General features: G+C 39.0%; 1 protein-coding gene across 5 annotated transcripts in view; it reads left to right on the top strand.

The window, feature by feature from the left end:
- LOC133631130 (hepatoma-derived growth factor-related protein 2-like) overlaps positions 1-14,725 on the top strand; it is a 55,697-nt gene that overhangs the window by 22,997 nt on the left and 17,975 nt on the right. For 4 of the 5 annotated variants that reach the window (XM_062023208.1, XM_062023207.1, XM_062023210.1 and 1 more), the window contains 10 exons: positions 4,465-4,530; positions 4,643-4,687; positions 4,764-4,835; positions 4,911-4,964; positions 5,048-5,116; positions 11,679-11,744; positions 11,845-11,919; positions 11,999-12,058; positions 14,431-14,487; positions 14,578-14,625. In XM_062023208.1, coding sequence (XP_061879192.1) covers positions 4,465-4,530; positions 4,643-4,687; positions 4,764-4,835; positions 4,911-4,964; positions 5,048-5,116; positions 11,679-11,744; positions 11,845-11,919; positions 11,999-12,058; positions 14,431-14,487; positions 14,578-14,625 — 612 coding nt within the window. The remainder of the gene's footprint in view (positions 1-4,464; positions 4,531-4,642; positions 4,688-4,763; positions 4,836-4,910; positions 4,965-5,047; positions 5,117-11,678; positions 11,745-11,844; positions 11,920-11,998; positions 12,059-14,430; positions 14,488-14,577; positions 14,626-14,725) is intronic. The other variant, XM_062023209.1, reaches the window with a different exon arrangement.

Raw genomic sequence — 14,725 nt, 5'->3', positions numbered from 1 at the left:
TAATGACGGGTTACTCAGTTCATTTGCAGGCATGTGAAATGTCCGCAAAAATCCGCATTTTTAAAGTTTTATTTTCACGTCAAAAATCTTTTCCACGTTTTAGGATCCGAACATTTGTTGAACGCTCGCCTCAGCCGCATGTACTCACTGTTCCTCTTGCCTAAACGCTGTACTACATTGCAGGACAGCGAGATGATCATGGGTGCTGAAACAAGCTTGCTAGTTAGCATAGTTAGCACAATCTGGTTACCTTACTTGTTGTCGCCTGCAATCGCCCTCCGAGCCACAGCTTTTGACGGCTTTCTACCTTGCTGCTAATCATATTTGGACGATCACAATCCAAACACTTTTGGTTCCAAACCAGTTGTAGTTCTAGAGCATTTATTCGTAGCAAGCAAGAAGGTCTATTTTTGACGTGACGAGGGTAAACCCAGGTCATAACACCGCAGGTATATTACCCGAGGGGGCGTGGCTACCGGATACGGTTGCCAAATGGAAAACGTATTTGCATGCATGTTATAGAATTTTGGAATTTTACACTACATTTTCAATGATAATAATGTTCGTAAATTATATACTAAAAAAATCAAAAAATCAGTGGTACGTTACCATGGCATGTAAGTGTCAAATAGAAAGCCAAAAGAGGTTGGGAGAAGAGAATAAATATAATGTAGATATCGCAGAAAATGTACCGTATTTTTCGGACTATAAGTCGCAGTTTTTTTCATAGTTTGGCCGGGGGTGCGACTTATACTCAGGAGCGACTTATGTGTGAAATTATTAACACATTCGCGTAAAATATCCAATAATATTATTTAGCTCATTCACGTAAGAGACTAGACGTATAAGATTTCATGGGATTTAGCGATTAGGAGTGACAGATTGTTTGGTAAACGTATAGCATGTTCTATATGTTATAGTTATTTGAATGACTCTTACCATAATATGTTACGTTAACATACCAGGCACGTTCTCAGTTGGTTATTTATGCCTCATATAACGTACACTTATTCAGCCTGTTGTTCACTATTCTTTATTTATTTTAAATTGCCTTTCAAATGTCTATTCTTGGTGTTGGCTTTTATCAAATAAATTTCCCCCAAAATGCGACTTATACTCCAGTGCGACTTATATGTTTTTTTCCTTCTTTATTATGCATTTTTGACCGGTGCGACTTATAGTCCGAAAAATACGGTAGTCTTTATTTTCAAAATATTATTTTGGGGCTGGCGTGGCAGCACTTTGTGCCAATAGAATTTTTTTTTTTTTTAAATCAGTTTCCTCTTTTTTTCCCTCAAAAGATGCTCACATACCTGCATTTTATTCTGCTACTGAACAAATGCACTCAGGTGCTGAGAGCAATGCACAGAGTATCTAAGACAAGAACACATATGTTATTTTTTAATGCATTTTAATTTGTAATAAATGGCTAACAATGCAGCTAACGGGAGTACTCTATTGCGCCCATAAAGCCCTCTAAAGAAACATCCAAAAACCACCAACAATATTCCATCTAAAGTTTGTGATCTGAGTATTAAACAAGTATTAGCGATATTGTTATTAAAAGCGCTAACACAGACAAACTACTTTTAGTTGCACATTGATCGGCTTCCTCCCACCTCCAAAAACATGCACCTGGAGATAGGTTGAATGGCAACACTAAATTGGCCCTAGTGTGTGAATGTGAGTATGAATGTTGTCTGTCTATCTGTGTTGGCCCTGTGATGAGGTGGCGACTTGTCCAGGGTGTACCCCGCCTTCTGCCCGAATGCAGCTGAGATAGGCTCCAGCACCCCCCGCGACCCCAAAAGGGACAAGCGGTAGAAAATGGATGGATGATCACAGAGAGCCAACTAGCTTACGCAGCTACCATGTTCATATACTGAGCCGGTGAGCTGCTGCATCATCTCTATATATACATACCGTATATACTTAGTGTTTATGTAAAATAATTTAATAGAGGTTTTTCAATGTTTTTTTAAAAGGCTTTATAGGCAGAATTGGCTCCATTGTGAGCTGACTTTGACAAATGTTTATAAGTTAGAAAGCATTAAAAAATATGTGCATTTGTCTCACATTACGATTGTGAAGGATAGGCAAAATTCCCCAAAAAGTACAGTTCCCCTTTAAAGCATGGTAGTTAAAGTCCTTTAGGTAATGCCACAAGCTAATGAATAATGATAGCATGATGCCTTACTGGCCAGGGCAATAAAGGCAACCCGCTTTGGTCAGCGAGAATCGCTGGGGGACATGGAGAGTGCGAAGAAAATAACGACCGTAATGTTAACAGCGAATGGCAGAGTCTGTTTGTCATACAACTTCATAGATAAAATGTTTGAAAAATCATCCATATTTAGAAATGAAATGGCGAGTTAGTGTGAATCGAAATCTTTTGAATCTCATGTAGCCTACATACTATTACACACATACATGCGCTTTAGTTATTATACATCAGACTTGGCGTACATCATAATGTATGTTACTAGAGATGGCCGATAATATCGGACTGCCGATATTATCGGCCGATAAATGCTTTAAAATATAATATCGGAAATTATCGGTATCGGTTTCAAAAAGTAAAATGTATGACTTTTTAAAACGCCGCTGTACGGAGTGGTACACGGACGTAGGGAGAAGTACAGAGCGCCAATAAACGTTAAAGGCACTGCCTTAGCGTGCCGGCCCAGTCACATAATATCTACGGCTTTTCACACACACAAGTGAATGCAAGGCATACTTGGTCAACAGCCATACAGGTCACACTGAGGGTGACCGTACAAACAACTTTAACACTGTTACAAATATGTGTGAACCCACACCAAACAAGAATGACAAACACATTTCGGGAGAACATCCGCACCGTAACACAACATAAACACAACAGAACAAATACCCAGAACCCCTTGCAGCACTAACTCTTCCGGGACGCTACAATATGCAACCCCTTATCCCCCCACCTCAACCCCGCAACCCCCCCACCGCCCCCAACCCCGCCCACCTCAACCTCCTCATGTCCCAAACTCCAAGCTGCTGTTTTGAGGCATGTTAAAAAAAAATAATGCACTGACTTCAATAATAAATATGGCAGTGCCATGTTGGCATTTTTTTCCATAACTTGAGTTGATTTACTTTGGAAAACCTTGTTACATTGTTTAATGCAGTGTTTTTTCAACCTTTTTTGAGCCAAGGCACATTTTTTGCGTTGAAAAAATGCAGAGGCACACCACCAGTAGAAATCCTAAAAAAACGAAACTCAGTTGACAGTAAAAAGTCGTTGTCGCAATTGTTGAATACGAATTTAAACCATAACCAAGCATGCATCACTATAGCCCTTGTCTCAAAGTAGGTGTACTGTCACCACCTGTCACATCACATCATGACTTATTTGGAGTTTTTAGATGTTTTCCTGTGTGTGGTGTTTTAGTTCTTGTCTTGCGCTCCTATTTTGGTGGGCTTTTTCTCTTTTTTTTTTGGTATTTTCCTGCAGCAGTTTCATGTCTTCCTTTGAGCGATATTTCCAGCATCTACTTTGTTTTAGCGATCAAGAATGTTTCAGTTGTTTTTATCCTTCTTTGTGTGGACATTGTTGATTGTCATGTCATGTTCGGATGTGCATCCGGATGCTGTCTTTGCTCCACAGTAAGTATTTGCTGTCGTCCAGGATTCTGTTTTTGTTTACTTTGTAGCCAGTTTCGTTCTGCATAGCCCTCCCTAAGTTTCACTGCCTTTTCTTAGGGGCACTCACCTTTTGTTTATTTTTGGTTTAAGCATTAGACACCTTTTTACCTGCACACTGCCTCCTGCTGTTTCCAACATCTACAAAGCAATTAGCTACAGGCTGATATGGAAGAGTATTACATGGTTACTCTGCCGAGCCCTAGACAGCATCGACACTCAACAACACATAATTTGCAGACTATAATTACTGGTTTGCAAAAACTATTCTTAACCCAAATAGGTGAAATTAGATAATCTCCCACGGCACACCAGACTGTATCTCACGGCACACCAGACTGTATCTCACGGCACACCAGACTGTATCTCACGGCACACCAGACTGTATCTCACGGCACACCAGACTGTATCTCACGGCACACCAGACTGTATCTCACGGCACACCAGACTGTATCTCACGGCACACCAGACTGTATCTCACGGCACACCAGACTGTATCTCACGGCACACCAGACTGTATCTCACGGCACACTAGTGTGCCGCGGCACAGTGGTTGAAAAACACTGGTTTAATGCATCCAGCGGGGCATCACAACAAAATTAGGCATAATAATGTGTTAATTCCACGACTGTATATATCAGTATCGGTTGATATCGGAATCTGTAATTAAGAGTTGGACAATATCGGATATCTGCAAAAAAGCCATTATCGGACATCTCTATATGTTACATATGATTTTTTTAAATGATTAGTAAAGTATACATCATGAGTTTGTTGTTTGCTTTACAGTATCGTGAAAAGGAGAAGTTAGAAGGCTCCAAAGAAAACCTTGCAGAGAAACACAAATCCAAACAGGTGACTTGTTGTGATGCAGAAGGTTCTAGAATCATGAGTGAATATTCCTTGTCAATAAAATGACCAAATATGAAAGACATAAACATATAAAATGAGTCGTGTGTGCTTTCAGAGTGCCTTCAGTGCTTTGATGAACACCTTCTCCTTCGACAACCAGGTGCGCTCATGTCCGCCATTTGCTGTTATTGCAAATATCTCCTGCAAGAAGAATGGTTAACATTGTGTGTGTTTAGGGGAAGGACAATACAGACGCTGATGTAGAGGAGACATTGGACAACGCAGAGATCCAGGCCAGCTACAAACAGGTTCTACCGCCTTCTCTATGCGACTTTTCAGGAAGTCCCAGCTGACATTGACTCTTTTCCTCCGTTCATTTTCAGAGCAAACTAGCAGGAGTGATGGCCAAACTGAATCCATTTAAAAATGAAAACAAAGTAAGCAGTCACTTTGCAGTGATGTCATTGTTTTAATTAGATACTACTGTATATTTACTGTGTCTCAATATTGTGTCCATGAGGAGAAGCAGAGTGACTCCAGCGATGAAGACACGCCCGCGAGCAGTGACAAGACATCCTCTCACAAACAGGTGCTGAAACTTTTCCCAAAGGTGTAAAAGTCTGTTTTAGTGGGATTACAAACCTCGTTTCCATATGAGTTGGGAAATTGTGTTAGATGTAAATATAAACGGAATACAATGATTTGCAAATCCTTTTCAACCCATATTCAGTTGAATATGCTACAACGACAACATATTTGATGTTCAAACTGATGAACTTTTTTTTTTTGCAAATAATCATTAACTTTACAATTTGATGGCAGCAACACGTGACAAAGAAGTTGGGAAAGGTGGCAATAAATACTGATAAAGTTGAGGAATGCTCATCAAACACTTATTTGGAACATCCCACAGGTGTGCAGGCTAATTGGGAACAGGTGGGTGCCATGATTGGGTATAAAAACAGCTTCCCAAAAAATGCTCAGTCATTCACAAGAAAGGGTGGGGCGAGGTACACCCCTTTGTCCGCAACTGCGTGAGCAAATAGTCAAACAGTTTAAGAACAACGTTTCTCAAAGTGCAATTGCAAGAAATTTAGGGATTTCAACATCTACGCTCCATAATATCATCAAAAGGTTCAGAGTATCTGGAGAAATCACTCCACGTAAGCGGCATGGCAGGAAACCAACATTGAATGACCGTGACCTTCGATCCCTCAGACGGCACTGTATCAAAAACCGACATCAATCTCTAAAGGATATCACCACATGGGCTCAGGAACACTTCAGAAAACCACTGTCACTAAATACAGTTCGTCGCTACATCTGTAAGTGCAAGTTAAAGCTCTACTATGCAAAGTGAAAGCCATTTATCAACAACACCCAGAAACGCCGCCGGCTTCTCTGGGCCCGAGATCATCTAAGATGGACTCATGCAAAAGTGTTCTGTGGTCTGACAAGTCCACATTTCAAATTGTTTTTGGAAATATTCGACATCGTGTCATCCGGACCAAAGGGGAAGCGAACCATCCAGACTGTTATTGACGCAAAGTTGAAAAGCCAGCATCTGTGATGGTATGGGGGTGCATTAGTGCCCAAGACATGGGTAACTTACACATCTGTAAAGGCACCATTAATGCTGAAAGGTACATACAGGTTTTGGAACAACATATGCTGCCATCTAAGCGCCGTCTTTTTCATGGACGCCCCTGCTTATTTCCAAAAGACAATGCCAAGCCACATTCAGCACGTGTTACAACAGCGTGGCTTCGTAAAAAAAGAGTGCGGGTACTTTCCTGGCCCGCCTGCAGTCCAGACCTGTCTCCCATGGAAAATGTGTGGCGCATTATGAAGCGTAAAATACGACAGCGGAGACCCCGGACTGTTGAACGACTGAAGCTCTACATAAAACAAGAATGGGAAAGAATTCCACTTTCAAAGCTTCAACAATTAGTTTCCTCAGTTCCCAATCGTTTATTGAGTGTTGTTAAAAGGAAAGGCCATGTAACACAGTGGTGAACATGCCCTTTCCCAACTACTTTGGCACATGTTGCAGCCATGAAATTCTAAGTTAAATATTTGCAAAAAAAAAAAAAAGTTTATGAGTTTGAACATCAAATATCTTGTCTTTGTAGTGCATTCAATTGAATATGGCTTGAAAAGGATTTGCAAATCATTGTATTCCGTTTATATTTACATCTAACACAATTTCCCAACTCATATGGAAACGGGGTTTGTACATAAAAGACATGAGCTCAAATAGTTCTGTGTCCTAACCCTCCTCAGGGCTCTTTGGTAGCGGACATGTCCAAACTGAAGCACTTCTGCCCTGCAAATTAAATAACTTTGCTGTTTGCTGCTTTTTGGTGACGGTGTTTGCTGACCTTATGACAGTCATAATTACCACCTTTTTGGTCTTAAACGCAACTCTGACTATTTTACAACAATTTTAGGACATTGTTGAGTTTTAGCACAATTTTAAGACATTTAGGATCAGGGTTGGTCCTGGGCCCAACCCTGACTGTGCTTTACAATAATATTAGGAATATTTTGAGAGTTTAGGACACATTTGGCACATTTTATGGTCTTGGGCACAACCCTGACTGTTTAGGATCATTTCAGGACATTTTGTTTCTTAAGCGCAATCCTGACTGTGCTTTAGGATCATTTCTGTGTTTTTTGGATATTAACACAACCCTAACTTTGTTTTGCTACAATATCAGGACATTGAGAGTTTTTGGACAGTTTTAAGACATTCTATAGCCATGAGCACAACCCTGACTGCTTAAGGAAAATGTCAATACATCCCTACTGACTGTGTTTTAGGAGATTTTCAATGCATTTTTGGTTTTAAAGGGCACCTGGACTTTTCTTGCATATTGGTACATATTGGTTCCTGTTTTTGTGTTGTTAGGATCTGCGTAAGTCTAGAAAATTTGAAATTAAACCACAGAGACATGACAGAGATATTTATAAAACAATTTTGTCTTTCTTCATACTTCTTTCAAATGAGCTGTTTTGGAAAAAGCATTGGCATACTTGCCAACGATCTTATATTTAGAAAAACTGGTCATTGTCTGCCGTACAAACCAGGCCAACACCAACTGTTTGTCATATCAACAGTCAGACAACTCAAACACCAAACACAAAGTGTCAACTCCAGGTCTTTACGCTATAACGCCCTAATCAGATTTGCGCTTATTCTACTGTCAGTTATTATGAATGCTAATTTACGGGTATTAATCATGAAATGCTGTTAATAGATTACAGAAATGCTAGTAAAAAAATATATATTTTACAGACAGAAAGTTACAGGAATGTACACTCTATCCCATGCTTACATCTTATTGTGCAACATGAGAATGTTTTAAGGGGAACTGAATGTGATTTCTGAAAGGGGTACAAAGTATTTCCAAAGCAGGACTCCCACCGAGACATACAATACTAGTACATAGCTCATGAAAAACTTTTTTTTTTTTAAATTTTTATTGTAAGTGGGCCAAATCACCTATACTAGAAAATAATCTAATCTCATCTTCCCCTTCCCCCATGGCCCTTTTTGAATATCTCCCTAATTCTGACTATTCAAAGTTGGCATGTATGGTACACCAAAGTGCTTTGCGTGAGTCCGCCATTGTAGTCCAACTTTGTAGTGAATAAGATGCTTCTTTCTTTTTCTCTATCATCTTGTTGTGGGGCAGACTGGCTGATACATGCACATGCATCCTCCGCTGTTGCTTACTAATACAAAGTAGCATATAGTTCCAACTTAATCCAGTGTTTCCCACACATTCATTTATTTGTGGCGGCCCGCCACGAGAGAATTACGTCCGCCACAAATATTTTAAAAAAAAATTATTATTATTATTTTATTTTTTTTTGTCCTTTCTAGCTTCTCAGGCAAATCATATAGTTGATGTAGATGCCCATATAGGCTGTTCAGATTTACTTTACAAAAGAGAAGTGTAGGATACTTCTCTTGTTGCCTTATTTGTATTTGACCACTACTGTTTTCTGTTTATTTGTTACTGACTGTGGCAGGACACCTCTGCCTCTGTTTTACTTTATGTTGCTGGTAAATAATATGGTTGTAGTAGTAGGCTAAAGTTAAATTATTTAGTATGCACTAATTAAAGGGGCAGAGCTTTAAGAGACATTTTAGCTTTTATATTTTATAAGATATATTTTTTGTAAGAACCACAATTAATAAATTTACTTCCGCCCGATTGTAGCGGAGATAGGCTCTAGCGACCCCCCGCGACCCCAAAGGGACAAGCGGTAGGAAATGGATGGATGGATGGATTTCAGTGAATAACTTATTGTTCAAATCTGTATATAAATATGTACATAAAGTGTTGTAATTATATTGTAAAATGGATGGATGGATGGATGGATGGACGTTTAAAACAAAACTGTTATTATTAATTAGTAAGTATACATTTTTTTAGCCTTTTTAGAGAAAATCATATCATTGTAGTAAATTATGCAAATTACTCGATGATGTCATGGTGACCACGCCCATAGCCACGCCCCCACCTCCACAGGTATCTTGGCAGTTTATGGGAAACACTGTAATCTGTCAGTAGGCTCTATATGGAAGCGCTAGAAACTGAATGGATGTCAGGCAGAAGACACAGTTAAAGTGGAGGCACGTAAATAAGACCGCCCACAAATCAGCGCACCCAGAGACAATCAGAGTGCGGCTTGAAGATGGTCTGTAAAACATAATCTATGCAAAATTTTGACCAAAAAAACACCATTATAGTACATGTTATGTAGACCATTACAGGACGTGTTTTACATGTACAAAAAACATCCCAATATGACCCTTTTAATGCAACCCTGGCTGTGTTTGCAGAATTTCTCTGCTTTTGTCTTAAACACAACTTTACAATTTTAGGTCTGGGCACAACTCTGACTGTTGTTTAGGACAATTTCACTGCATTTTTGGTCCTAAGCGCAACCTTGGCTGTTTGACTACTATTTTAGGACATTTGAAAAAAAAGTTTTAGAACATTTTATGGCCATGGGTGCAACATGGACTGTGCTTCAGTGGAATTTCACTCATTTTTTAGGACTTAAACGTAACCCTGACTCTGTTTTTACAATAATGTTAGAACATTTATTTGATGAGTTTTAGTACAATTTAAATGTTATGGCCTTGGGCACAACCCTAAGTGTGCTTTAGGACAATTGTATATAGAGATGTCCGATAATATCGGCCTGCCGGTATTATCGGCCGATATATGCGTTAAAATGTAATATCTGAAATTATCGGTATCGGTTTTTTTATTATCGGTATCGGTTTGTTTTTGTTTTTTTGTTTTTTTTAGTTAAATCAACATAAAAAACACAAGATACACTTACAATTAGTGCACCAACCCAAAAAACCTCCCTCCCCCATTTACACTCATTCACACAAAAGGGTTGTTTCTTTCTGTTATTAATATTCTGGTTCCTACATTATATATCAATATATATCAATACAGTCTGCAAGGGATACAGTCCGTAAGCACACATGATTGTGCGTGCTGCTGCTCCACTAATAGTACTAACCTTTAACAGTTAATTTTACTCATTTTCATTCATTACTAGTTTCTATGTAACTGTTTTTATATTGTTGTACTTTCTTTTTTATTCAAGAAAATATTTTTAATTTATCTTATTTTACTAATTTTTTTTAAAAGGACCTTATCTTCACCATACCTGGTTGTCCAAATTAGGCATAATAATGTGTTAATTCCACGACTGCATATATCGGTTGATATCGGTATCGGTTGGTATCGGTAATTAAAGAGTTGGACAATATCGGAATATCGGATATCGGCAAAAAGCCATTATCGGACATCCCGAATTGTATATATTGTTTCACAACAAGCAATTTAAGGACATTTTTGTTTTTATTTTAGAATATGTTTGATCCTTAACACAACTCTCACTGTTTAACAGAAATCTAGGACCTTATCTTCGAGTCTTTGGACAATTTAAGGACATGTTTGCTTTTAAACACAACCCTGACTGTTTTACAACAATTTTAGAACCTTATCTGTGAGGCTTAAGGATATTTTTACTCTACACATTGACTGTTTTTATAACAAAGTCTCTTTTCTGAAAGTTTTAAGACAATTTTAGGACATTTTATGGTCTTGGGCACAATCCTGACTGTGCTTTAGGAGAATGCTAGGACATTTCTTGTTTCAAACTCAACTCTGACTGTGTTTTCCAGTAATTATAGTACCTTTTTGGGGAGTTTTTAGACAATTTCAGGTCATAGGCACAATACTGCCTGTGCTTTAGGACAATTTAAGATATTTTTATGACTGTTTCGAAGACTGCATAGAATTCCCATGAGGTCATGAGGATTGATGATTTTGTTCGTTGGTGGCATTTGTAACCTTAGGAGGTAATTACTGTATATTGGTGGTGATGGAGCTTGGGAGGTCATAGACTTGGAGGTTGTCATGCAGTTAGTTTTAAGGCATGACTTTGATAATGGTGCTGGCTTTTGTGAGAATTCAAAAGGTCTATGTATCTTTATTGTCAGTTTCAATTCCCAGCTGATACCTACGGAACACATTGTTGTATACCAGAAAAAGAACTACAGTTTTTAAGCGATCTGTTAGCACCTGTTCCTAGTCAGATCTGTTAGCACCTGTTCCTAGTCAGATCTGTTAGCACCTGTTCCTAGTCAGATCTGTTAGCACCTGTTCCTAGTCAGATCTGTTAGAATAGAATAGAATAGAAAGTACTTTATTGATCCCTGGGGGAAATTCAGCACCACAGTTCGCTCACAATAGACAATAATAATAATAAGTAATATAATATATTATATATATAATATATAAATAATATAAATATATTCTACATATACTCTACATTTAAGTGCAGTCAAGGAACATATGCATTATACAGTCTGATGGCTGTCGGTATGAAGGACCTCCTGTGTCGTTCCGTGTTGCATTTTGGGAGTCTGAGCCTTCCACTGAACGTGCTCATTCTCTCCGCAAGGTCCGAGTGTTAGGAACAGTGTTAGCACCTGTTCCTAGTCAGCACTGTGCTGACCACAACTTTCAAGCATTCATCAAAGTTTCCAGCGTTATTTTTCTGTATTGCAACATTTCTCAACATTTACTTGACTTTCTTCCTTTGCACAGAAAGAGACAAAAGACACAGACACACTCAAAGAAGCTGAGAAACAAATGGAGGGTAAACCGAAAGCTGTAAGGCATTTTTCTTTTTCATGAAAAATCACTTACCGCACACACACACACTTCCTTCCCCTTTAAATCCTGTCTGTGTGTTGTTGTATGTTCCCGTCAGCTCAAAAACAACGTGGACAGAGAGAGGAACCAGAGAAGTGAAATGCCGCCAGTTCCACCTCGACCCACTCCGAAGGTTTGCCACCATTTTGCTTCAACTTGATGCTTGTAAGAGGAACCTTTGTGTTATTTATATCACCGACGTGTCCTCACAGGAGAAGAGCGGCACACCAGTGCAGGAGGAAGTGAAGACAAAAGCATCTGAGGGCGCTCAGGTACTGACTAATTCTGTATCTTTGTTACTTGCTTGTCTTTTGTTTTTAATATCCCATATTGTAGTGGGGTTTTTTTTATATACATTTCAGAAATGTCACAATAGTGTGTAATGAAAGTGTGTTTGCCTTAATGCTGGAATTTAGACAGTTTAAAATAACTTTTAAAGGGGAACTGCACTTTTTTTTTAAATTTTGCCTATCTTTCACCATAATTATGAAAGACATGATGATGGATCTATTTTTTTAATGCATTCTAAATAGTAAATAAATGTGATCAAATGTCAACTTACTATGAGTCTATGAGAGCCGCTCTATTCTGCCTATTGTTTTATGTACATGATGTTAGTATATTTGTAACATAGTAACAGGCACATTCATAATAACATTTAGTAGTACGTAGGGCTGGGTGATATGGCCTTTTATTAATATCTCAATATTTTTGGGCCATGTCTCGATACATGATATATATCTCGATATTTTGCCTTAGCCTTGAATGAACACTTAATGCATATAATCACAGCAGTATGATGATTCTATGTGTCTACATTAAAACATTCTTCTTCATACTGCATTAATATATGCTCATTTTAAACTTTCATGCAGAGAGGGAAATCACAACTAAGTCAATTCAGCAAAACTGTATTTATTAAGCAGTGGCACAAACATTCATGTCATTTCCAAAACAGAAAGTGCAAGATTGTCAGAGACATTTTAAAACAAGCTATGAGTGCACTTTTGTGCATGATGTCACTAAGATAGCATCAAAACAACACTAAATTAAAGTGCACTTTTTGTACAGAACGCCACTACAATAGTTTAAAATAAATAAAGTGCCCTTTTGTGCATGATGTCACACAAGATATTTCAATAAGTGTCAAATAAAAATGAGCTGCATAATAGGAAATCAAATAGCAGTGCTGCTACTTTTTGTAGCAACGCTTTTGCCGCATAATTGTTCAACATATTCCCGCTTGAAGCCAAACCACGGCCAGACGATGCACCTCGTGCTGTTTTTCTTGGGAATTCATTCTTCCTTCATTTGTTACCAGATTGGCACCTTCTTTCTCTCGTATTACCCACTCGCACCGCACCGTTAGCATCACAGCTAATGTCACCCATGTAGCTACCTCTCTGCTCGGGGAGGGCGTGTGACGTTGCACACGTGACGTATGTAAGAAGGTGCGCTTGTTTATGTCTCTGTGAGAAGGAGAGACAAGAAAGAGTCGGAAACACCTGTAGTGTAATGCCCACAGCTAAAAGCAACTGTGTGAGAACATATACTCGAATATCACGATATACCGTATTTCCTTGAATAGCCGCAGGGGCGCTAATTAATTTAAAACCTCCTGTCACTCCGGCGCTTACCAGAAGCCTGCGGGATGGCCAGGCATGCGCTAATTATTTTAAAACCTCTTCTCACTCCGGCGCCTACCTTATATATAGCACATTTAATAAAAAAAACCTTATTATTGTCTTACCTTTAGGTATAAATGAGTCCATGCCAGCTCCTTTTGAAGAAAAGCATCGATATAGAAGTCTTCCTTATCTTTCTTCAGTTTTAAAAGTCTCTCTGTCTCGATGGAGATCGTCCTTTTAAGTATTACCTCCTGCTTCGATTGAAAGTCCAGTTTAGAAAACTGTTTTAATTTAGATATGTAATCCTCCATGGTAAAAGTCCAAGCAAACAATGGCTGCGCACTCTTGCTGCCGGTTGTCTTCTTCTGCAGCACCGGTCTTCTGCAGTACCAGCAGTCGCAAGAAGGATCACTAGCGCCCTCTACCCCCAGGAGGCGGGAGTCATTTAATGACTCATATTTGACCCGGCGGAAGTGCCAAGCATGCGCTAATTATTTTGCGAAACGAGTTTGACCCGGCTGTAATTCTAGGCATGCGAATACCATATACCCGGCGCCAATTCAAGGAAATACGGTATTCAAAGTTTTGACCGACGACCATTAAATGTTATGTAAATAACAAAGGAGTGTTTTAAATGTAGAACAACGAATCATAATATGACACCTTTGACTTGCTATGGGGGTTTTAGAGGCGGTTTCATGTCCATGAGGAAATAGGGTTTTCCTTCATGACATCTTGAGACGCGAGCATAATGTGAGGAAATTATAGATTTTTCTCCCTTTTGGTGTTCATGAACAGGCTGTAGAGACACACATTATTGTCAGAACATCTTCAAAAGTCAGGTTTGCTTAATAGTGTGTCCAACAAGCCTGTACTTAACCCCCCACCACACACAGGCCAAGAAGGACATTACGTCTCAACATTCCCAAAGTTCCCACCCAAAAGCCTTTGGAGGGGGTCGGAGGATGCTCCAGTGTGAGATGGACATGAAAATGATGTTGTTGTTTGTGTTCCAGGAGGAGAAGTTATCAGGCTCCAAAGAAAACCTCACAGACAAACCTAAAGTCAGACAGGTGATTTATTGCTATTACTGGCTGATGTGTTTTAATGAAAGATGTGAACTTTAAGAGGAGTCGTGTGCGTGTGTGTGTGTGTACTTTCAGAAGGGCTTCAGTGCCATGATGAAGAGCACCTTCTACTCCGACAAGCAGGTAATATTCTCATGTAGGGATGTCCGATAATATGTGTTAAAATGTAATATCGGAAATTATCGGTATCGATTTTTTTATTATCTGTATCTGTTTTTTGTTT

The sequence above is a fragment of the Entelurus aequoreus genome, linkage group LG16 (assembly GCF_033978785.1).
Source record: "Entelurus aequoreus isolate RoL-2023_Sb linkage group LG16, RoL_Eaeq_v1.1, whole genome shotgun sequence".
Classification (NCBI taxonomy): domain Eukaryota; kingdom Metazoa; phylum Chordata; class Actinopteri; order Syngnathiformes; family Syngnathidae; genus Entelurus; species Entelurus aequoreus.
Note: the sequence above shows the minus strand (reverse complement) of the source record. Positions and strands in the feature narration are given on the sequence as shown.